The sequence below is a fragment of the Pseudophryne corroboree genome, chromosome 4 (assembly GCF_028390025.1).
Source record: "Pseudophryne corroboree isolate aPseCor3 chromosome 4, aPseCor3.hap2, whole genome shotgun sequence".
NCBI classification, from domain to species: Eukaryota; Metazoa; Chordata; class Amphibia; order Anura; family Myobatrachidae; genus Pseudophryne; species Pseudophryne corroboree.
In genome coordinates, this window is record NC_086447.1 from 210,094,735 (window position 1) to 210,119,416 (window position 24,682).

Genomic DNA, 24,682 nt, shown 5'->3' on the forward strand with positions numbered 1-24,682 from the left:
TATATATAGGGACAACCTTAATAAGTGTGTTCCCTTTATAGCAGCTCAAATATTATAAATATCGCCAATAAGTGCCCCCCCTCTCTGTTTTTACCCTGTTTCTGTAGTGCAGTGCAGGGGAGAGTCCTGGGAGCCTTCCTCGCAGCGGAGCTGGGCAGGAAAATGGCGCTGTGTGCTGAGGAGAATAGGCCCCGCCCCCTTTTCGGCGGGCTTCTTCTCCCGGTTTTTTTGGAACCTGGCAGGGGTTAAATACATCCATATAGCCCCAGGGGCTATATGTGATATATTTTAGCCAGAATAGGTATATTACATTGCTGCCCAGGGCGCCCCCCCCAGCGCCCTGCACCCTCAGTGACCGCTGGTGTGAAGTGTGCGGAGAGCAATGGCGCACAGCTGCAGTGCTGTGCGCTACCTCATAAAGACTGAGACGTCTTCTGCCGCCGGTTTCTGGACCTCTTCTCTATTCGGCATCTGCAAGGGGGTCGGCGGCGCGGCTCCGGTGACCCATCCAGGCTGTACCTGTGATCGTCCCTCTGGAGCTAGTGTCCAGTAGCCTAAGAAGCAAATCCATCCTGCACGCAGGTGAGTTCACTTCTTCTCCCCTAAGTCCCTCGTTGCAGTGAGCCTGTTGCCAGCAGGACTCACTGAAAATAAAAAACCTAACAAACTTTTTCTAAGCAGCTCTTTAGGAGAGCCACCTAGATTGCACCCTGCTCGGACGGGCACAAAAACCTAACTTAGGCTTGGAGGAGGGTCATAGGGGGAGGAGCCAGTACACACCACCTAGTGGTCAAACTTTTAAATTTTGTGCCCTGTCTCCTGCGGAGCCGCTATTCCCCATGGTCCTGACGGAGTCCCAGCATCCACTAGGACGTCAGAGAAATATTTTTTACACGATATACAGTATTTTATATATCTATTTTATATGAAGTTATTTATGACCTACTGGAATAGCGGTCTTCATTATGATATTAATGTTCCCTCTTCTTACTGCTAATATATTGTTTTTATTTGTTTTTCTTATATGGTATTCTGTACTTTTAAAGACTATGGACTGAAACATGGACCTTGTTTTTACTGGATGGATCATGGACAGAAGTCTGTTCCCCTATGATGAATTGCTTTCTAAACCCTTCAAGATTAGTTGTATAATGAAGAAACTTCATTCACCTGCAAAAGGAACCTTTTTTCCTGCAAAAGCAGGTGCTGGTACAATAAGATGGCTGCTGGAACATAACTCATGGATGTCCAGCAGCAATCTTGTTTCTGTTTACCAATGAAGGGGAGGGCTGATAGCAATCAGTAGGGGTATTTATAGAGGCTCCAGGACAGTAATCAGTCACCATACATCTGATGAAGGATCTTAGTGTCCAAAGCACGTTAACTGGTGATGAAAAGACTGCTGTTTGAATGGACTACTGGACCTGTGCGTTCAAATACCCATATGGGATCGCTGATTACTGGGACAGTTGCAATATAGTTTCCAATACCAACTGGATGGGTATGCCACACTGTGCGGTTTATTACATACATTTAATGAAATGTGAGTGCAATATGTAAATAAATTGATTTGGTTTTCCAACGGTGATGCACTACACTTCTTCTATGTTTTGCCTTTAAGATAACAAGTTTATGAGGAGAGTGTCTGAATAAAATTACTAGACAACATTCAGATTGCCCTACTTGGATCCCATACCGATATACCACGAAAGGATTCTTTTATCCCTCTGGGACACTGGGACTGGATTCATCCACTACCTATATTACAGTGAACCACAGAGTAAGAAATGGACTTTCTGGATCCTAAGGCATATCATGTGTGTTTGTAGGCATTTAACAATCCCTGTTAAACCAATTAGCGCAATACTGAGACCATCTATTTAATGATTTTTAGATTAAAAATTCTAAAAATATTGGACTGCTGCTTCAAGTGACCCTGTTTATACATAACAAATCACATTACAAACCCATATATACACAAGCACACACACACACATACGGTGTGCAACACGTATGCTGTGACAGTGTGTTTATGTGACAGGATGGGTTCATGTATTATATATGCTGATAAAGCCCCGCATAGCGTATTACAATCTTGTAGCGCTCATTCACACTGCTCCATTGTAAATGTGCTTTTGCACACAGATTAGTGTATTAAAAATAGTTTCACAACAATGCTCTTGAAGATCGTAAAGATGAGCACTGAATTTGCATTTAATTAAAATCCAAATGCACATTAAATGCATTAATAATTTTGAATATATTCTATAGTAATGGGTTGTATTTCCTGTGTGTAAGGACACACTATTGGTTGATAAAAATGTTTTTTTTTTAAAAAAAAAAGGTACTTAATTCATTAACAATACAGTCAATGCCAATATGATCAAGTGAAATAGAAGCCTATTTAGTCAAAATTACACATATGCTGATCATTATGAAAAGCAATATTGCAATTGGGAATCACGGATGTCCTAAGAAACGCATGTAATATGGTTTCATCTAAAAAAAAATAATAAAAAAATAAAATAAAAAATAAAATGTTTACAAATCCAGACTAAATTTCTGTGCATTGTATTAAAACAAGTCTATACATAGTGTGAACAAGCCAGTAGATTTCCATATGTCATAGTCATATGCTGCTTTAACTCATGAGTTACAAAAAACTATACATTCCAATTGCACGGCCTGGCTGACTAGAGGAAAATCAGATCTCTTATTAGTTTTAAATATTGGGTTCTACCAGCAGACAAAAACTTTAATTCTAGTATTTTTTTTCCTTTAACATTTGTTTCTCTGGTATAGTAACAATACTCGTGTAGGACATATTCAAGCTTTTCCATTGATCCCAGGTCCTAGCTGCAGGCTGACTCTACTATCTGCCGCAGTCAGGTTCACAAGTAACCGTTGCTGTAACAGCAAAGGGAACAAAATGGCTCTTGGGCTTTATTTTCCCCCGTACATCCTCTCAATATCTTCCTGGTAATGACTTTTCAGCTCCTTGCGTTTTAGTTTAAAGGCATCGGTCACCAATCCTGTCTCAGGAGTCCAAGGCTCAGCAACAAGGCGGAGCTTTGCAGGGACCTCAAACTTCTCAAGGGTGGCTGAAAGAATTGAAAAAAAAAAAAAAAAAAAAAGAAAAAGAAATGAGAAGACAATATGGAAGAATAGCACCACTCCCCCCTGTACAGTTCCAGACATTGGAGTCAATGCGATGACACATACAGGTGGTATGTGGTATCTCAATGACCTATTTATCCATTTCTATCTGCTACCTGTAAGTACTCTTTGGTGAATACTTAACACTACTTACCTGCAGCAGGAGATTCTACCAATACTCTAAGCACTTCCTTCTCCATTATGGAATTATTGCACAGAGACTCAAAGCTTCCTTGTGTTCCCCTTTTCTCAGCCAGCTTTAATAACTCCTTCTGGTTTGGCACAACAAAGCCAATCACATATGACTGGTCGCTGTAATGGATGCAATATTTCAGGTTTACAAATGAATAGCATGTATACATGCATAAATTAGCATGTAAATATATGTATGTGCCAATACAAGCACTAGGATACTACAATTTCTATTAGTGCAGTTTGTAATGAATTACATGTTACAATTATAAGATACAGTTGAATGAATAACATTATCTTCATTTTAAACAACAAGACTATCCAACATAGCACAACTCAAGGCATTTATAGCAGCTGCATAACGCCATTCTAATCATTACTCAACATAGGGTTCAGCAGTCTTTGATGTTATTGGCCAAACAAATACACAGGGTGGTCCATAAGTGTGAAAACACCATTATAAAATGGAAAGAAGTAAGGAAATCTTAATCCAGTGTCTACACATATGATATGGGAGTTGGGGGGAAACATTTTAGGGTATGTCACCAGTATGGTAGCCATTTTGTAGTTAGCCAATTGATTAATATGTAAGTTACTGTGAGCAGGGCCCTCTCCTTCAGTGGTCTCTATATAATTATGTCATCTGTAATAAAAGAAATCTCTCTATACACACACGTTTAAAAAGGTGAGACTTACTGTATACTATGCAATTTTGATGTGGTACCTTATAAATAGTAGAATATAATAATACAAACATTCTAGGTTTTCTCAATTGTTCAGTCACTTGTCCCACACAGCAGTTACAGCAGATAGAACATTAACGTTCTGTAATAGTTTATGATCAGAGAACATCTTCCCTTCTTTGCTACGCAGTCACTATCTCTAATGATACAATGATGTACTGGGAGATGTTGGAACGATTTTCCTCTTTTCGTGCACAGAAATATACAGTACACAAAAAAAGTAATGCACACTGTAATACCATACTTCCCCTGTATTAAGAAATAAAATAAAGACGTGCTAATCATCAATCAGCCACAACCCACATTGCCTCCCCATCAGAGAGTCGCTCAGGGCTACACAAGACCCATAGTTCTCGCTGCCTCACCTGTTTGCATATGCACAGATGTTGTCCACGATGGGGAGATTCTTCAGTGCAGCCTCCACTTTCCCAAGTGATACATATTCTCCTGCTTGGAGCTTCACCAGGTCCTTCTTCCTGTCTAGAAGACAAATGAATATGTATGTGTGAAATATACTTCTACCAGCACTGTCTCTGTAAGCCACTATATGTCGTTACAAGTGTCTACAGCCACAGAACATGTTAAGAACGCCACTTTAAACACGAGACCCCGATAAGTTGCTCTTGTAAAGGCTTTATGCAGCAAAGCTTCATGGTGATGTATGCTACAAGATGTTCAGATATGCAGGACTTAAATATGGCAGAATGAAAACTACATAGGAGACAGAGCCTACTCATGTTAACACAGGCTACCAGTGCCTTGGGTGGATTGGCCACAGTATGGCAGCCTCCACTGCGTATTCTCAGGTACATACTCGTACTCCCTCTACAGCTACACAATAGAGAAGTTCAAGAGCTTAAACACTCCGGGTCAATGTGTTAAATGGACGGCTCTGTTAGTAGTGACTGGGGCGGCCTATGAATTACACAGAGCGGCTACAATATACAGAGCACTAAGGAAATACTAAATTGCAGGAACAATTTTATTGGTATCTATAGTAGTGCACAGACTACTGGAACACCTAAGAGCTGTTAACAGGCAATGAAACAGAACTGGAAATCGGTACCTTAACACATCACTGTATATAGCGACATTTATCTATTTGGATTTATACTTTTCATGCTAAAAATGAGAGAAAATCACTTTTTTGAGTAAAACAAAAAATGTTTATAAAACACTATTAAAGCGGCGTACAATACTCAATATATAGTAGAAATGTATATTAGAAAATGGGTGTAAACACAAAACATACAGCAGTTTTGATGCGTAATGTAACTTATATGATTGAATTAGTATAAATAAACAAAAACAAAAGAACACCGCTAAGTAAATGTCTATACATTCTATGTATTAACCGTTTTCTTTAATTAATAAGCAAAAAGAAAATCAGGAGCTCAATGATCGGGGAGTCAATTCCCATTCTGTTATTCACAAAGTAATAACAGCCGCCTGTCACCTGGGTTCTTTATTCAGCTGTGCAGAGTATTAAATCAATTCTTACATCTTTCTCCTCTCTGCCTCCGGTCACAGAGTACTGATAACTAAATGGAAATCAAGCACACATCGCTAGCGTGATGCAGACGTAAGTGTAAACATTACACACAAACTGGCTCATTCTGAGTGGGACGCAAAGTGGCTGTTTTTGCTGGATGCCGCAGAAGCCCGATTTATTGACATACACTAATTCTAGGATCTAGGCGGCTCCAAGCGAGCTCACTGTTTTTCAGTCAACAGCTGCAAGTGATTAGTATAGGCGCTTCCACCAGTCCCATGCTGAAACAAGCTTCCCTTCTCCGTATACACGACTCAGAACAGCACGCAACTCTACCTACATGCCCGTGACACGCCAACAAGATAAAACCGCTATGTCGCTACCCAGTTCCCAAAGCCTATTTCAAGGAGAGTGTTCTGGCCAAGTTCAGATTCAATAGGACAGACATATGCTAAAGCAGGTAAATTTGTATCTGTGCATGTACTGTATTCTAAAGCTCCCTATTAGCGTCCGTACAAAGTGATCCATCAGACTCCGTATCAGCCCGCATAATTATAAGCAGCAGAAATAAGCAACTTTCCAAAACATCCCCCCCAAAAAAACAGTCTAGCTCTGCATTTGGGTGCACAACTCGGGTTTCACTGCTAGAAGTTGACTCTCACTGTTCCAAGCACTACCACCCCCACAGTAAGAATAATGTACTATCATTACTGACCTCATCCCAGCTCTATTCAGAAATTATAAATTATAAATATTTCAAATCTATAACTCCAGTGTGGAAAGATGAAGAAACAGCATGCCTCTATTGTATAGCAGGGACTATGCACTGCGACTTTATGTAACTTTACTGAGCAGTATACATGCTTTTTTCCACAATGGGGGAAATTCAATTGTTCACCACCTGATCTCCTGTCTAAAGTGATGGGAGATTGCGAGGAGATAAGATTTTACTCACCGGTAAATCTATTTCTCGTAGTCCGTAGTGGATGCTGGGGACTCCGTAAGGACCATGGGGATTAGCGGCTCCGCAGGAGACTGGGCACAACTAAAGAAAGCTTTAGGACTACCTGGTGTGCACTGGCTCCTCCCACTAAGACCCTCCTCCAGACCTCAGTTAGGATACTGTGCCCGGAAGAGCTGACACAATAAGGAAGGATTTTGAATCCCGGGTAAGACTCATACCAGCCACACCAATCACACCGTATAACTCGTGATACTATACCCAGTTAACAGTATGATAACAACTGAGCCTCTCAACAGATGGCTCAACAATAACCCTTTAGTTAGGCAATAACTATATACAAGTATTGCAGACAATCCGCACTTGGGATGGGCGCCCAGCATCCACTACGGACTACGAGAAATAGATTTACCGGTGAGTAAAATCTTATTTTCTCTAACGTCCTAAGTGGATGCTGGGGACTCCGTAAGGACCATGGGGATTATACCAAAGCTCCCAAACGGGCGGGAGAGTGCGGATGACTCTGCAGCACCGAATGAGCAAACTCTAGGTCCTCCTCAGCCAGGGTATCAAACTTGTAGACTCTTGCAAGAGTGTTTGAACCCGACCAAGTAACAGCTCGGCAAATTTGTAAAGCCGAGACCCCTCGGGCAGCCGCCCAAGAAGAGCCCACTTTCCTCGTGGAATGGGCTTTCACAGATTTAGGGTGCGGCAGTCCAGCCGCAGAATGTGCAAGTTGAATCGTGCTACAGATCCAGCGAGCAATAGTCTGCTTAGAAGCAGGAGCACCCAGCTTGTTGGGTGCATACAGGATAAATAGCGAGTCAGTTTTCCTGACTCCAGCCGTCCTGGAAACATATACTTTTCAGGGCCCTGACTACGTCCAGAAACTTGGAATCCTCCAAGTCCCAAGTAGCCGCAGGCACCACAATAGGTTGGTTCACATGAAAAACTGCTACCACCTTAGGAAGGAATTGGGAACGAGTCCTCAATTCCGCCTTATCCATATAAAATACAGATAAGGGCTTTTGACAAAGCCGCCAATTCTGATACACGCCTGGCCGACGCCAAGGCCCACAGCATGACCACTTTCCACGTGAGGTATTGTAGCTCCACGGATTTAAGTGGCTCAACTCAATGCGACTTCAGGAAATCCAACACTACGTTGAGATCCCACGGTGCCACTGGAGGCACAAACGGGGGCTGACTATGCAGCACTCCCTTAACAAAGTCTGAACTTCAGGCAGTGAAGACAGTTTTATTTTGTAAGAAAATCGATAGAGCCGAAATCTGGACCTTAATGGAACCCAATTTTAGGCCCATAGTCACCCCTGACTGTAGGAAGTGCAGAAATCGACCTAGCTGAAATTCCTCCTTTGGGGCCTTCCTGGCCTCACAGCACGCAACATATTTCCGCCATATGCGGTGATAATGGTTTGCGTTCACTTCTTTCCTAGCTTTAAATAGCGTAGGGATAACTTCCTCCGGAATGCCCTTTTCCTTCATGATCCGGCGTTCAACCGCCATGCCGTCAAACGCAGCCGCAGTAAATCTTGGAACAGACAGGGCCCCTGCTGCAGCAGGTCTTGTCTGAGCGGCAGAGGCCATGGGTCCTCTGAGATCATTTCTTGGAGTTCTGGGTACCAAGCTCTTCTTGGCCACACGAAACAATGAGTATAGTTCTTACTCCTCTCCTTCTTATTAATCTCATTACCCTGGGTATGAGAGGCAGAGAAGGGAATACATACACCGACTGGTACACCCACGGTGTTACCAGAGCGTCCACAGCTATCGCCTGAGGGTCCCTTGACCTGGCGCAATATCTTTGTAGCTTTTTGTTGAGGCGGGACGCTATCCTGTCCACCTGTGGCCTTTTCCCACGGTGTACAATCATTTGGAAGACTTCTGGATGAAGTCCCCACTCTCCCGGGTGGAGGTCGCTCCGGGAATGAACACTGCTGACAGTGCTAACACATGATTTTCCGCCCATCGGAGAATCCTTGTGGCTTCTGCCATCGCCATCCTGCTTCTTGTGCCGCCCTGTCGATTTACATGAGCGACCGCCGTGATGTTGTCTGACTGGATCAGCACCGGCCGGTGTTGAAGCAGGGTCTAGCCTGACTTAGGGCATTGTAAATGGCCCATAGTTCCAGAACATTTATGTGTAGGGAAGTCTCCTGACTTTCCCATAGGCCTTGGAAGTTTCTTCCCTGTGTGACTACCCCCCAGCCTTGAAGGCTGGCATCCGTGGTCACCAGGACCCAGTCCTGTATGCCGAATCTGCGGCCCCCTAGAAGATGAGCACTCTGCAGTCACCACCACAGCGACACCCTGGCCCTTGGAGACAGGGTTATCCGCCGATGCATCTGAGGATGAGACCCGGACCACTTGCCCAACAGATCCCACTGGAAGATCCTAGCATGGGACTTGGCGAATGGAAATTCTTCGTAAGAAGCTACCATCTTTCCCAAGGCTCGCGTGCATTGATGCACCGATACCTGTATTTGTATTAGGAGGTCTCCGTCTAGAGACGCCAACTCCATGGACTTCTCCTCCGGGAGAAACCCTTTTTATCCTGTTCTGTGTCCAGAACCATAGCCAGGAACAGTAGACGCGTCGTAGGAACCAGCTGCAACTTTGGAATATTCAGAATCCAGCCGTGCTGTTGTAGCACTTCCCAAGATAGTGCTACTCCGACGAACAACTGCTCCCTGGACCTCGCCTTTATAAGGAGATCGTCCAAGTACGGGATAAGTACTTCGGCCATTACCTTGGTAAATACCCTCGGTGCCGGGGACAGACCAACGGCAACGTCTGGAATTGGTAATGACAATCCTGTACCACAATTTTGAGGTACACCTGGTGAAGAGGGTAAATAGGGACATGCAGGTAAGTATCCTTGATGTCCAGTGATACCCTGAAATTTTCCAGGCTTGCAATAATCGCCCTGAGCGATTCCATTTTGAACTTGAACCTTCGTATATAAGTGTTCAAGGATTTCAATTTTAGAATGGGTCTCACCGAACCGTCTGGTTTCGGACGGTACCACAATCATTTTGGAATAGTAACCCCGGCCTTGTTGAAGGAGGGGTACCTTGAATTCACCTGCTGGAAGTACAGCTTGTGAATTGCCGCCAGTACTACCTTTCTCCGAGGGCAGCAGGCAAGGCTGATGTGAGGCAACGGCGAGGGGGAGTCGTCTCGAACTCCAGCCTGTATCCCTGTGATACTACTTGCAGAACCTAGGGATCCACCTGTGGGCAAGCCCACTGGTCCCTGCAGTTCCCGAGACGCGCCCCCACCGCACCTGTCTCCACCTGTGGAGCCCCAGCGTCATGCGGTGGACTCAGAGGAAGCGAGGGAAGATATTTGATCCTGGGAACTGGCTGACTGGTGCAGCTTTTTCCTTCTTCCCTTGTCTCTGTGCAGAAAGGAAGCGCCTTTGACCCACTTGCTTTTCTGAAGCCGAAAGGACTGTACCTGAAAATACAGTGCTTTCTTAGGCTTTTGTGAGGAAACCTGAGGTAAAAAATTTTCTTCCCAGCTGTTGCTGTGGATACGAGGTCCCAGAGACCAACCCCAAACAATTCCACACCCTTATAAGGCAGAATCTCCATGTGCCTTTTAAAGGCAGCATCACCTGTCCACTGCCGGGTTTCTAATACCCTCCTGGCAGAATGGACATTGCATTAATTCTGGATGCCAGCCGGCAAATATCCCTCTGTGCATCCTTTATATATAAGACAACGTCTTAAATATGCTCAATGTTAGCAAAATATTATCCCTGTCTTAGCGTATTAATATTATCTGACAGGGTATCAGACCACGCTGCAGCAGCACTATTTATGCTGAGGCAATTGCAGGTTTCAGTATATAACCTGAGTGTGTAAATACAGACTTCAGGATCGCCTCCTGCTTTTTATCAGCAGGTTCCTTCAAGGTGGCCGTATCCTAAGACGGCAGTACCACCTTTTGACAATGTGTGAGCGCCTTATCCACCCTAAGGGATATCTCCCAACGTGACCTATCCTCTGGCGGGAAAGGGTACGCCATCAGTAACTTTTTAGAAATTACCAGTTTCTTATCGGGGGAAACCACGCTTCTTTACACACTTCATTCATTCATCTGATGGGGGAACAAAACACTGGCTGCTTTTTCTCCCCAAAAATAAAACCCCTTTTATGTGGTACTTGGGTTCATGTCAGAAAATGCGTAACACATTTTTCATTGCCGAGATCATGTAACGGATGTTCCTAGTGGATTGTGTATATGTCTCAACCTCGTCGACACTGGAGTCAGACTCTGTGTCGACATCTGTGTCTGCCATCTGAGGTAACGGCGTTGTTTGAGCCCCTGATGGCCCTTGAGACGCCTGGGCAGGCGCGGGCTGAGAAGCCGGCTGTCCCACAGCTGTTACGTCATCCAGCCTTTTATGTAAGGAGTTGACACTGTCGGTTAATACCTTCCACCTATCCATCCACTCTGGTGTCGGCCCCACAGGTGGCGACATCCCATTTATCGGCCTCTGCTCCGCCTCTACGTAACCTTCCTCATCCAACATGTCGACACAGCCGTACCGACACACCGCACACGCACAGGGGATGCTCTGACTGAGGACAGGACCCCACAAAGTCCTTTGGGGAGACCGAGAGAGAGTATGCCAGCACACACCAGAGCGCTATATAATTTAGGGAATAACACTATATTGAGTGAATTTTTCCCAATAGCTGCTTGTATATACAATATTGCGCCTAAATTTAGTGCCCCCCCACTCTTTTTAACCCTTTGAACCTGCACACTACAGGGGAGAGCCTGGGGAGCTGTCTTCCAGCTGCACTGTGAAGAGAAAATGGCGCCAGTGTGCTGAGGGAGATAGCTCCGCCCCTTTTTCGCTGACTTTTCTCCCGCTTTTTTATGGATTCTGGCAGGGGTATTTATCACATATATAGCCTCTGGGGCTATATATTGTGATATATTTGCCAGCCAAGGTGTTTTTATTGCTGCTCAGGGCGCCCCCCCCCAGCGCCCTGCACCCTCAGTGACCGGAGTGTGAAGTGTGTATGAGGAGCAATGGCGCACAGCTGCAGTGCTGTGCGCTACCTTGGTGAAGACTGATGTCTTCTGCCGCCGATTTTCCGGACCTCTTCTTGCTTCTGGCTCTGTAAGGGGGACGGCGGCGCGGCTCCGGGAACGAACACCAAGGCCAGTTCCATGCGGTCGATCCCTCTGGAGCTAATGGTGTCCAGTAGCCTAAGAAGCCCAAGCTAGCTGCAAGCAGGTAGGTTCGCTTCTTCTCCCCTTAGTCCCTCGATGCAGTGAGCCTGTTGCCAGCAGGTCTCACTGTAAAATAAAAAACCTAAAATAAACTTTCTTTCTAGGAGCTCAGGAGAGCCCCTAGTGTGCATCCAGCTCGGCCGGGCACAGAAATCTAACTGAGGTCTGGAGGAGGGTCTTAGTGGGAGGAGCCAGTGCACACCAGGTAGTCCTAAAGCTTTCTTTAGTTGTGCCCAGTCTCCTGCGGAGCCGCTAATCCCCATGGTCCTTACGGAGTCCCCAGCATCCACTTAGGACGTTAGAGAAATTCAATTGTCCTCCGTTATTGTGCCCATATCGGTCGGGTTTACCCAGGCAAAAAGGCAAAACCCAACGAATGGGTGCAAATTGAAAAATCCTGTTTGGGAGCTCAAGCGAGTAATTTTTTTCGCTCATTTCAGCTTGCCACCCCCAGGGTTTGCGCACCAGTTGGCAGCAACACTTGAATAGCTGTCAGTGAGCGGGTGCAGGGACCCGCTATAACATTTGAAGTGTGTGTGTGTGTGTGTGTGTGTGTGTGTGTGTGTGTGTGTGTAACAATAGAAGAATTGGCACCCAGGGGTCGTATCAACACCCAATAATTAATCCAGCCCTTACAGGATTTCACAAAAATGTAACAGATCAAACATTAAAACATAATGATAACATGTTCCTTCATAAAATGTATTCAAAAATTTTTGAGTGTAATATTCAGATACTCCGGTATAGGAGACATTCATATGGGTATGGAACCCTCCAGTGGAACAGTAGTAGTAGTAGTAACCCGGTACCTGGGTATCTGAATATTACACAAGTATTTGACTTACAAGGCTTGATTGACTACGCATCATAAGTCCCAGTGTTGTATCGGGTCTTTTTCAAGCATTCAAGAACGATTTTTCTCGTTGTTTTATCTATTCATTGACCATACTTACCAATCAATTGAGATTTACCCCTGATGAAGTCTTGGAACAAGACGAAACACGTTGGGTTATCTGTATTTATGACGCAACCTCCAAATCTACAATAAGGAGGAGGAGACTGTAGAGATTCACCTACATTTTTCCGCAGTATAACGACTGAATTGTATCAACTGTGGGAGAAACTCACCACATCATTTCTGTGTTATTACGGACACTGAAACAGTCATTGTGTTTTTATAATAAATTTTATGAAGGAACATGTTATCATTATGTTTTAATGTTTGATCTGTTAAATTTGTGAAATCCTGAAAGGGCTTGATTAATTATTGGGTGTTGATACGACGCCTGGGCGCCAATTCTTAGATTGTTACACATTTCCATTTACTTAGTTCCTCCTAACAGGGAACTTAGTGGAATTAGGCAGCCTGTTCTAAACTCTTATTTATATCATTTAATTAGCGCAGAGGGACAGTATTTGTTTGATAGATATATCTATCTCAAAAATTTTACATTGTCCTGGGAACTATATAATTTATTCAGTCCTTTCCTTAGTACACATTCCTAAATAGGTCTAGGGGGTAATGCTGCGAGCTAATTCTGGCGAGTCTGCACATATTTTTAAAGCGCCAATCATTTAAAAGTCAAAAGCAACCTGATTTTCCTTTTCAGGGATTGCATATGGGCAGACTCGCTAGAATTTCCACAGAGAGGGCAGCTTGCAGACTATTACATGTACCCCCTTATGTCTATGTAGGGTTTTTCTCTGCGAGTAAAAAAGAGAACCATTTACAAGGTTAGTCTATTAGAAGGGATCTGAGAAGATATCATAGCTAACCACAATATGACACACCATGACCAGAGCTCTGCATGACAATACTGTACAGTAGCAGTGTGGCACTAAATGTGATTACTGTAAAAAATAATAAGAATTTACTCACCGGTAATTCTATTTCTCGTAGTCCGTAGTGGATGCTGGGAACTCCGTAAGGACCATGGGGAATAGCGGGCTCCGAAGGAGGCTGGGCACTCTAGAAAGATCTTAGAATACCTGGTGTGCACTGGCTCCTCCCACTATGACCCTCCTCCAAGCCTCAGTTAGGTACTGTGCCCTGACGAGCGTACACAATAAGGAAGGATTTTGAATCCCGGGTAAGACTCATACCAGCCACACCAATCACACCGTACAACTCGTGATATGAAACACAGTTAACAGTATGAAACAATAGAGCCTCTCAACAGATGGCTCAACAATAACCCGATTTAGTTAACAATAACTATGTACAAGTATTGCAGATAAACCGCACTTGGGATGGGCGCCCAGCATCCACTACGGACTACGAGAAATAGAATTACCGGTGAGTAAATTCTTATTTTCTCTGACGTCCTAGTGGATGCTGGGAACTCCGTAAGGACCATGGGGATTATACCAAAGCTCCCAAACAGGCGGGAGAGTGCGGATGACTCTGCAACACCGAATGAGAGAACTCCAGGTCCTCCTCAGCCAGGGTATCAAATTTTTATAATTTTGCAAACGTGTTTGCCCCTGACCAAGTAGCAGCTCGGCAAAGTTGTAAAGCCGAGACCCCTCGGGCAGCCGCCCAAGATGAGCCCACCTTCCTTGTGGACTGGGCATTGACAGATTTTTGGCTGTGGCAGGCCTGCCACAGAATGTGCAAGCTGAATTGTACTACAAATCCAACGAGCAATAGTCTGCGTAGAAGCAGGAGCACCCAGCTTGTTGGGTGCATATAGGATAAACAGCGAGTCAGATTTTCTGACTCCAGCCGTTCTGGAAACATATTTTCAGGGCCCTGACCACGTCTAACAACTTGGAGTCCTCCAAGTCCCTAGTAGCCATAGGCACCACCATAGGCTGGTTCAGGTGAAACGCTGACACCACCTTAGGGAGAACTGGGGACGAGTCCTCAATTCTGCCCTATCCATATGGAAAATCAGATAAGGGCTTTTACATGACAAAGCCGCCAATTCTGTTACTTGCCTGGCCGAAGCCAAGGCCAATAACATGACCACCATCCACGTGAGATATTTCAGATCCACGGTTTTTAGTGGCTCAAACCAATGTGACTTTAAGAAACTCAACACCACGTTGAGATCCCAAGGTGCCACAGGAGGCACAAAAGGGGGCTGACTATGCAGCACTCCTTTTATAAATGTCTGAACTTCAGGTACTGAAGCTAGTTCTTTTTGAAAGAAAATCGACAGAGCCGAGATCTGTACCTTAATGGAAACCAATCTAAGGCCCATAGTCACTCCTGCTTGCAGGAAATGCAGAAATCGACCTAGTTGAAATTCCTCTGTTGGGGCCCTTTCGGCCTCACACCATGCAACATATTTTCGCCATATGCGGTGATAATGAGTTGCTGTAACCTCTTTCCTGGCTTTAGTAAGCGTAGGAATGACTTCCTCCGGAATGCCCTTTTCCTTCAGGATCCGGCGTTCAACCGCCATGCCGTCAAACGCAGCCGCGGTAAGTCTTGGAACAGACAGGGCCCCTGCTGCCGCAGGTCCTGTCTGAGTGGCAGAGGCCATGGGTCCTCTGATATAAATTCTTGAAGTTCAGGGTACCAAGCTCTTCTTGGCCATCCACGAGTATCGTTCTTACTCCTCGCCTTCTTATTATTCTCAGTACCTTTGGTATGAGAGGCAGAGGGGAGAACACATAAACCGACTGGTACACCCACGGTGTTACCAGAGCGTCCATAGCTATCGCCTGAGGGTCCCTTGACCTGGTGCAATATCTTTTATAGCTTTTTGTTGAGGCGGGACGCCATCATGTCCACCTGTGGCCTTTCCCAATGGTGTACAATCCTATTGGAAGACTTCTGGAGGAAGTCCCCATTCTCCCGGGTGGAGGTCGTGTCTGTTGAGAAGATCTGCTTCCCAGTTGTCCACTCCGGGAATGAACACTGCTGACAGTGCTAACACATGATTTTCCGCCTATCGGAGAATCCTTGTGGCTTCTGCCATCGCCATCCTGCTTCTTGTGCCGCCCTGTTGGTTTACATGGGCGACTGCCGTGATGTTGTCTGATTGGATCAGTACCGGCTGGTTTTGAAGCAGAGGCCTTGCCGGCCTCAGGGCATTGTAAATGGCCCTCAGGTCCAGAATATTTATGTGTAGGGAAATAACCTGACTTGACCAAAGTCCCTGGAAGTTTCTTCCCTGTGTGACTGCCCCCCAGCCTCAAAGGCTGGAATCCATGGTCACTAGGACCTAGTCCTGTATGCCGAACCTGCGGCCCTCTTGAAGATGGGCACTCTGCAGCCACCACAGTAGAGATACCCTGGTCCTTGGAGACAGGGTTATCAGCCTATGCATCGGAAGATGCGATCCGGACCACTTGTCCAACAGGTCCCTCTGAAAAGTTCTTGTATGGAACCTGCCTAATGGGATTGCTTCGTAGGAAGCTACCATTTTTCCCAGGACTCGCGTGCAATGATGCACCGCTACCTATTTTGGCTTCAGGAGGTCTCTGACTAGAGATGACAACTCCTTGGCTTTCTCCTCCGGGAGAAACACTATTTCTGGTTTTCCAGAACCATCCCCAGGAACAGTAGACGTGTCATAGGAACCAGCTGTGACTTTGGACTGTTTAGAAGCCAACCATGCTGTTGTAGCACTTTCCAAAATAGTGCTACCCCGACTACCAACTGCTCCTTGGACCTCGCCCTTATAACGAGATTGTCCAAGTACGGGATAATTACAACTCCCTTTTTTCGAAGGAGTATCATCATTTCGGCCATTACCTTGATAAAACACCCTCGGTGCCATGTACAGTCCAAACGGCAGTGTCTGGACTTGGTAATGGTAATCCTGTACCACAAATCTGAGGTACTCCTGGCGAGGATGGTAAATGGGGACATGCAGGTAAGCATCCTTGATGTCCCGGGATACCATGTAATCCCCCTCGTCCAGGCTTGCAATAACCGCCCTGAGCGATTCCATCTTGAACTTGAATTTTTTTATGTATGTGTTCAAGGATTTTAAATATAAAATGGGTCACACCGAACCATGCGGTTTCGGTACCCCAACCCGTGTGAAATAGTAACCCCGTCCTTGTTGAAGTAGGGGCACCTTGAGTATTACCTGCTGGGAATACCGCTTATTAATTGCCTCTAGCACAGCCTCCCTGCCTGAGGGAGTTGTCAGCAAGGCATATTTTAGTAAACGGCTGGGGGGAGACATCTCGAATTCCAGCTTGTACCCCTGAAATACTACTTGAAAGAAACAGGGATCCACCTGTGAGCGAGCCCACTAATTGCTGAAATTTTTGAGACGGCCCCCCACTGTACCTGGCTACACCTGTGGAGCACCCGCGTCATGGTGTGGACTCACAGGAGGCGGGGGAAGAATCTTGATTCTGGGAACAGGCTGACTGGTGCAGCTTTTTCCCTCTACCCCTGTCTCTGTACAGAAAGGAAGCGCCATTTGACCCGCTTGCTTTTCTGAAGCCGAAAGGACTGTACCTTTGTCTGTGAGGAAACCTGAGGTAAAATTATTTCTTCCCAGCAGTTGCTGTGGAGACGAGGTCCCAGAGACCATCCCCAAATAATTCCTCAACCTTATAAGGCTCTCTATGCGCTTTTTAAGTCAGCATCACCTGTCCAGTGACAGGTCTCTAATACCCTTCTGACAGAATGGACATTACATTTATTTTGGATGCCAGCCGGCAAAATATCCCTCTGTGCATCCCCCATATATAAGACGTCTTTAATATGTTTTTATGTTTGCCAACTAGTATCCCTGTTTGACAGGGTCACCGACCACGCTGCAGCAGCACTATCTGCAGGTCTCAGTCTAGTACCCGAGTGTGTAAATACAGACTTCAGGATAGCCTCCTGTTTTTTATCAACAGGTACCTATTAAAGTGGCCGTATCCTAAGACGGCAGTGCCACCTTTTTTGACAAACGTGTGAGCGCCTTATCCACCCTAGGGGATATCTCCCAGCGTAACTTATCCTCCTGGCGGGAAAGGGTACGCCATCAGTAACTTTTTATAAATTACCAGTTTCTTAACGGGGGAACCTACGCTTTTCACACACTTCATTTATTCATCTGATGGGGGAACAAAACACTGCCTGTTTTTTCTCCCCAAACCTAAAACCCATTTTTAGAGGTGCTTGGGTTAAAGTCAGAAATGTATAACACATTTTTTATTGCCGGGATCAAGTCACGGATATTCCTAGTGGATTGTGTATATGTCTCCACCTTGTCGACACTGGAGTCAGACTCCGTGTCGACATCTGTGTCTGCCATCTGAGAGAGCGGGCGTTTTTGAGCCCCTGATGGCCTTTGAGACGCCTGGGCAGGCGCGGGCTGCGAAGCCGGCTGTCCCACAGCTGTTACGTCATCCACCCTTTTATGTAAGGAGTTGACACTGTCGGTTAATACCTTTCACCTATCCATCCATTCTGGTGTCGGCCCCACAGGGGGCGACATCACATATATCGGCCTCTGTTCCGTCACCATATAAGCCTCCTCATTCAACATGTCGACACCGCCGTACCGACACACCGCAGACACACAGGGAATGCTCTAAACGAGGACAGGACCCACAAAAGCCCTTTGGGGGGACAGAGTGAGAGTATGCCAGCACACACCAGAGCGCTATATAATGCAGGGACTAACTAAGTTATGTCCCCTATAGCTGCTGTTTTTATATATAATGTATACTGCGCCTAAATTTAGTGCCCCCCCTCTCTTTATTAACCCTTTGTAGACTGCAGGGGAGAGCTAGGGAGCTTCCTTCCAGCGGAGCTGTGAGGGAAAATGGCGCCAGTGTGCTGAGGAGATAGGCTCCGCCCCTTTTTCGCGGCCTATTCTCCCGTTTTTTATGGAATTCTGGCAGGGGTATTTACCTCATATATAGCCCCTGGGGCTATATATTGAGGTATTTTAGCCAGCCAAGGTGTTTTTATTGCTGCCTCAGGGCGCCCCCCCCAGCGCCCTGCACCCTCAGTGACCGGAGTGTGAAGTGTGTGAGAGGAGCAATGGCGCACAGCTGCAGTGCTGTGCGTTACCTTGGTGAAGACAGAGTCTTCATGCCGCCGATTTTCCGGACCATCTTCTTGCTTCTGGCTCTGTAAGGGGGACGGCGGCGCGGCTCCGGGACCGAACATCAAGGCTGGGCCTGCGGTCGATCCCTCTGGAGCTAATGGTGTCCAGTAGCCTAAGAAGCCCAATCCGGCTGCAAGCAGGCGAGTTCGCTTCTTCTCCCCTTAGTCCCTCGCTGCAGTGAGCCTGTTGCCAGCAGGTCTCACTGAAAATAAAAAAATCTAAGACTATTACTTTCTAAGAGCTCAGGAGAGCCCCTAGTGTGCATCCAACCTCGGCCGGGCACGAAATCTAACTGAGGCTTGGAGGAGGGTCATAGTGGGAGGAGCCAGTGCACACCAGGTAGTCTAAGATCTTTCTAGAGTGCCCAGCCTCCTTCGGAGCCCGCTATTCCCCATGGTCCTTACGGAGTTCCCAGCATCTACTAGGACGTCAGAGAAAAATTGTAATTAGTGAGAAATATGGTCATTTGATCACTGACTGACACTTACCAATTATTTTTAAGCAACCGTCCGAGTGGAATTCTCCAATATCCCCAGTACAGAACCAGCGTTGACCATTGTTATCCACAAAAAAGTCCTCCTTGGTCTTCAGTTCATTTTTGTAGTACCCCATGGTCACATTGGGCCCACCAATCAGAATCTCTCCTCTGGGCCTCGGCTGGTCAGAGTTAAAGTAGCCACCTGGGTGAGAAAACCAGTTCTGTATTATTACGCAGAATAGAAAATAAATGACCCGTTTTACCCGTAAAACGTCAATCTTGGCAGAGTAGTGGGGCATATAAATATAGTTAGGCGCATGTAATAATTCCCACGGAGATACATTATCACTTCTTTATACTTTGGAGATCTCCTCATGAGGAGCTGTATTTAGGAATTGAATCATTTGAGGAAAGAATACGTCTCATGATAAGGAATAAAGAAATGTTTTTCCTGCCAAGATATCACTTGCTAAAATCAGAAACACTCCTAAAGATATATGATAAGAACAGATAAGAGTCTATTTTTGAGGTTGATCGCTCTTCATCAAAATGGCATTTACTGTAAACTCCAATTCCTACAACAGCTACTCCCCACACGATGAGAGCTCTGATAACATTCCAAACACTGTAACAGCAGCAGCAGAATCACTTGGTATAGCAAGTCTGCTCGCGCTTACATTCTAAACAGCATTTGTCAATGTAAGAAACACACAACACGTCTACAATTACACTTCCATTGCGTGCATGCAGGAAATACGTATATTCGCCCATATGCAGTTATGCTTATCTAGGTACCAGCTCTATACCCGATACTTTTAAAAGCAAGCTTATCTTAATGTACACTAAACCCTCCATATCCCACAATTCCAACGTCACTCCCATGCTAAAAACTTTGCCTGCCTGTGAACACCTAGTTACCAACCAGCAAAGCCCCTTGACCCGCAAGTAAAGAAGCAACAGATTTTTGTATGTCTCACAATCACTCCTAGAGGGCTACAGAGCATGCACAGCGCTAAAATGCGCAAGATCCATCCGCAGAGAGGACATTGAGTATATGATCACACCGGATGGTCAGTTACTCATCCTTTGCACCAAATGACATGATCCAGTTTACTCACACACGGAGGTGGCCGCAGCAGACATATCAGGTTGTGTGACAGGTAGGCACACAGATGTTAAAAAAATGCAGGCAGAGGGTGCTCATCTGAGACCAGAGTTACTGACATACTAAAGAATTATGCAACTGTCATCCAATGGATTTTTTGGCCAAGACAAGCATGTGGGGGCTGTAAAACCATCTTATTAGGCCAATTTGGCAATGGTCCCATGTATACGCTCTGCATAACATTCATGGAATTTCCCACAACTGAGTGGTCAAGAAAAAAAAACATGCTCCTCAGCTAACTTTGGGGCAGATGTATTAAGCCTGGAGAAGTGATGAAGCAGTGATAAGTGGAAGGTGATAATGTACCAGCCATTCAAATCCTGTCATTTTTCAAACCTGTAAAGAATGGCTGGTGTGTTATCACTACTCTATCACTGCATTATAACTTCTCCAGGCTTAATACATCTGCCCCTTTAATACCAATTGTCTTTTGTACACAAGTGTTATCATTTACTAGGCATGGTTTTGCCTTGTATATGATTGCCGCTTTAAAAAACATCCAAGTACGGCCGGGAACCCGCACCTCCAGCCGACTTCATTAGATCCGGCTCCAGGTATGTATTAAATCTGATGTACGCCCAAATTCTTGGCTGCCACACAGTGGAAAAACTACAGCCAAAATTTGGAACTTCCTATCCCCAGATACAGCATAATGTCTGGGATTCAGTTCAATGGGGCAATTGATTCCATAGTGATGTACATGGAGTAGCTCTGTAATAGTTAGGCGAAGGCACCCGGACTACGATCTTGCCTTTTTTGTCCTTACACCCTCAGAGGGGTTGGGTATGAAATCCCAGCAGTCACAACCTGATGGTCAGGATGCAGAGAGCAGCATCCTAACGGTCAAAATCCCAATGGACCTCGGTAAGTATTTTAACCCTAACCCACCCCTCTTCCAGCCTAACCATAACCATCCGCTCCTGCAACCTAACCCCAAACATTCCTCATCCCAGTACTTCCTGTCGGGATTCCACTGTTGATATTCAGTTGGGATCCAGACTGCTGGTATCCTGACCACATCCCCCTTAGAGAGATGTTCAGATAAATGAGTGTAGATGGCCTACTGAATTAAACTGCATTGCGGTGAGGCCCCGTGGCACATCAACGGGAACAGAGTAAGCACCTCAGAATCTAGCAGACTTTGCAAAGCGCCAATAAATGCCAGCCCAATGATACTCACTTACCTTCTTCCCAGTTCTTTAGCTTTATCTCACAACAGACCAAAGGAGCTCCCACTCTGCCCGTACTGTAGTCATACACTGAAAGACAGATCAACTTTAGATTAAAAACGGTCAGAATTCTAATTACTTCTTTATAGGATTCCATTCTTACTGAAGTTACTGAATATGTATGGGGTGCATTGCAATGATTAACAGCAGGATAACACAGGGGCGTCCAACACTCAAAAGGAGCGGTAGAGGCAATATACTTCATTAGAAAAAAAAGCAAGCTAATAAAAGCAAATATACCATATTAATGGTAACAAGAGAACATTTATTTTCATCATGCACCTTTGCATTCATCCCTGTGGAGGTCACATACACATTGAAAATAATGAGACAGTATAAAAGTAATATAGTTCCTCATCTGAAAATGCACACTCCTAAAAAGGCAATTGCTGCATATCATCTTGGCAAGGTCCACACTCACTTTCAGTGATGGTGCCAGCACCACAGGTCTCAGTAAGGCCATACCCCTGCCCTACTGGACAGCAGAAGCAGATGTTCATGAAGCGCTGGGTGGCAGCAGAAAGAGGAGCACCGCCGCACAGCAGGACGCGCATCTTCCCTCCTAGCAACTTTCTTACTTTCCAAAACACAAACCTGCAAAGAAGAGTACATTTGTGTTACTTCCGTATCACACAAACAGAATACACACAACCATATTTATTTCACTAGCAAAATACCCATACCCCACAGACACTGCACGGAGTACCAGACAATCGTGTACACCTTCTATTAGAATCAAATGCAATGTCTTCACCACAATGAACAGCAATTTCTACAGTAACACCGGTAAATATGTCAGATAAAAACATCATTATGGTTTCATTCTTTAAAATAAAACAAATACAAAAAAAAAAAAAAAAAAAAAAAAAAAGAACCTGAAGACAGGACTTACCGTATATACTCGAGTATAAGCCGACTTTTTCAGCACTTTTTTTTGTGCTGAAAAAGCCACCTCGGCTTATACTCGAGTCAGTGCAGGCAGAGGCAGAGCAGTGTGAAGGAGGGACATGGAGCGCACAGCGCGCGGCGCTCCTGTGTCCCTCCTGCATCTCCGGCGGCAGCAGCGGCGGTTCTATTACAGGAAATACCCGTTCGTGACCTCTGATCACGAACCGGCACTTCCTATAATAGACCCGCCGCGGCCGCCGAAGATGCAGGAGGGACACAGGAGAGCCGCGCACGCTGTGTGCTTCGTGTCCCTCCAGAAGACAGCGCGGGATCGACGGAGGGGTAAGTAACAGCACTGTGGGGCATACCTGGCACTTGGGGAGGGAACGTATCTGGCAGCACTGTGGGGGCATATCTGGCAGCACTGTGGGGGCATATCTGGCAGCACTGTGGGGGCATATCTGGCAGCACTGTGGGGGCATATCTGGCAGCACTGTGGGGGCATATCTGGCAGCACTGTGGGGGCATATCTGGCAGCACTGTGGGGGCATATCTGGCAGCACTGTGGGGGCATATCTGGCAGCACTGTGGGGGCATATCTGGCAGCACTGTGGGGGCATATCTGGCAGCACTGTGGGGGCATATCTGGCAGCACTGTGGGGGCATATCTGGCAGCACTGTGGGGGCATATCTGGCAGCACTGTGGGGGCATATCTGGCAGCACTGTGGGGGCATATCTGGCAGCACTGTGGGGGCATATCTGGCAGCACTGTGGGGGCATATCTGGCAGCACTGTGGGGGCATAACTGGCAGCACTGTGGGGGCATATCTGGCAGCACTGTGGGGGCATATCTGGCAGCACTGTGGGGGCATATCTGGCACTATGAGGGCATATCTGGCACTGAGGGCTGTGTACGGCTAGAGCTGCATTTCCCACCCTAGGCTTATACTCGAGTCAATAAGTTTTCCCAGGTTTTTGTGGTAGAATTAGGTGCCTCGGCTTATATTCGGGTCGACTTATACTCGAGTATATACGGTAAGTATATTTTGTCCAGAGAGCGCCACTCATGTTTGGTGTAATGAAATGAAAGTAGTTAATGAACCATAAGAGAATTGAGAGAGGACGCCAATGAGGTCTGCCCCAACATACTGTACTACCAGCTTCATAACCACAAACTCATGTTTTACAGATATGGAGATTGTACAGTAGATGCTCCCAAACAGTGCGATAATCCAAGCCTTACAGGGCAGCATCATGTCTGCATTAATCACTGATAAATAGGACAGGATTTAAACAATCCCAAATTCTGTGGAAGGTTTATTTACCCTGCGGGGTGAAGTAACGTTCTGCTAGAACAGCTGGAGCAGGACATAACACACTAGATTCTTAGAAGTTGGAAAACCTACAAGTAACTACAGAGGCCTACACAGGAGGTTCATCTGGTGAACTCCAGACTTAACCTTAAGCCATTAACTGACTGAGACATGCCACTTCCCTAGGATGCAGACGAGGACTTCTAGGCTCAATGCTTTGTTCAGTTTACTTTTCATGTCACGCCATAATGCACCATCCTGTGGCCTCATCTAGACCGGCACAATGGCCTCTGCAGCCCAGCAACATTTATTCCCCACTGTTTTTACAGCATGCTTTTCAGAGCACATGTTCCATTAATAATTGAGCTATAATACGGCCTACTGCTTAGTGACAGAGCAGAAAGAGTACATCTGTGTCAGTAAAGCAAACAGGATGCAAATCCTCAGAAATAGAAGCTTCAGGACGTACTTTAATGTCAATCTTCCATTTACAGTCTCTGTTAGGGCCGGAGAAAGCCCTTTCTTTCTAATTACAGGCTCTATTATATTAATAGCTCTGAGCATTTGCCAATAAAAGGCGCCATGTAGTTCCTAACTCTGGGCAATTAGCAATAAAAGGCCCTGTGTTGCTTAAAGCAGATATTGGGGTATATGCAATTACCGGCGAATCGCGGCAATTTTTCGCCGTTTTTTAATTCGACCGTCGAATTCCGGCAAGTGGGTGCCGGAATTCAACATATTCAATAAAAAACGGATTCGTCAGTCCCGCTG

General features: G+C 45.7%; 1 protein-coding gene across 2 annotated transcripts in view; it reads right to left on the reverse strand.

Moving 5' to 3' along the window:
* Positions 1-2,194: 2,194 nt before the first annotated feature.
* ACSL3 (acyl-CoA synthetase long chain family member 3) overlaps positions 2,195-24,682 on the reverse strand; it is a 221,819-nt gene continuing 199,331 nt past the window's right edge. For both annotated transcript variants that reach the window (XM_063915902.1, XM_063915903.1), the window contains exons 10-15: positions 22,131-22,303; positions 21,665-21,739; positions 19,326-19,517; positions 4,457-4,571; positions 3,311-3,468; positions 2,195-3,101 (exon numbers count right to left, since the gene is read on the reverse strand). In XM_063915902.1, coding sequence (XP_063771972.1) covers positions 2,944-3,101; positions 3,311-3,468; positions 4,457-4,571; positions 19,326-19,517; positions 21,665-21,739; positions 22,131-22,303 — 871 coding nt within the window. In that variant the 3' untranslated portion in view covers positions 2,195-2,943. The remainder of the gene's footprint in view (positions 3,102-3,310; positions 3,469-4,456; positions 4,572-19,325; positions 19,518-21,664; positions 21,740-22,130; positions 22,304-24,682) is intronic.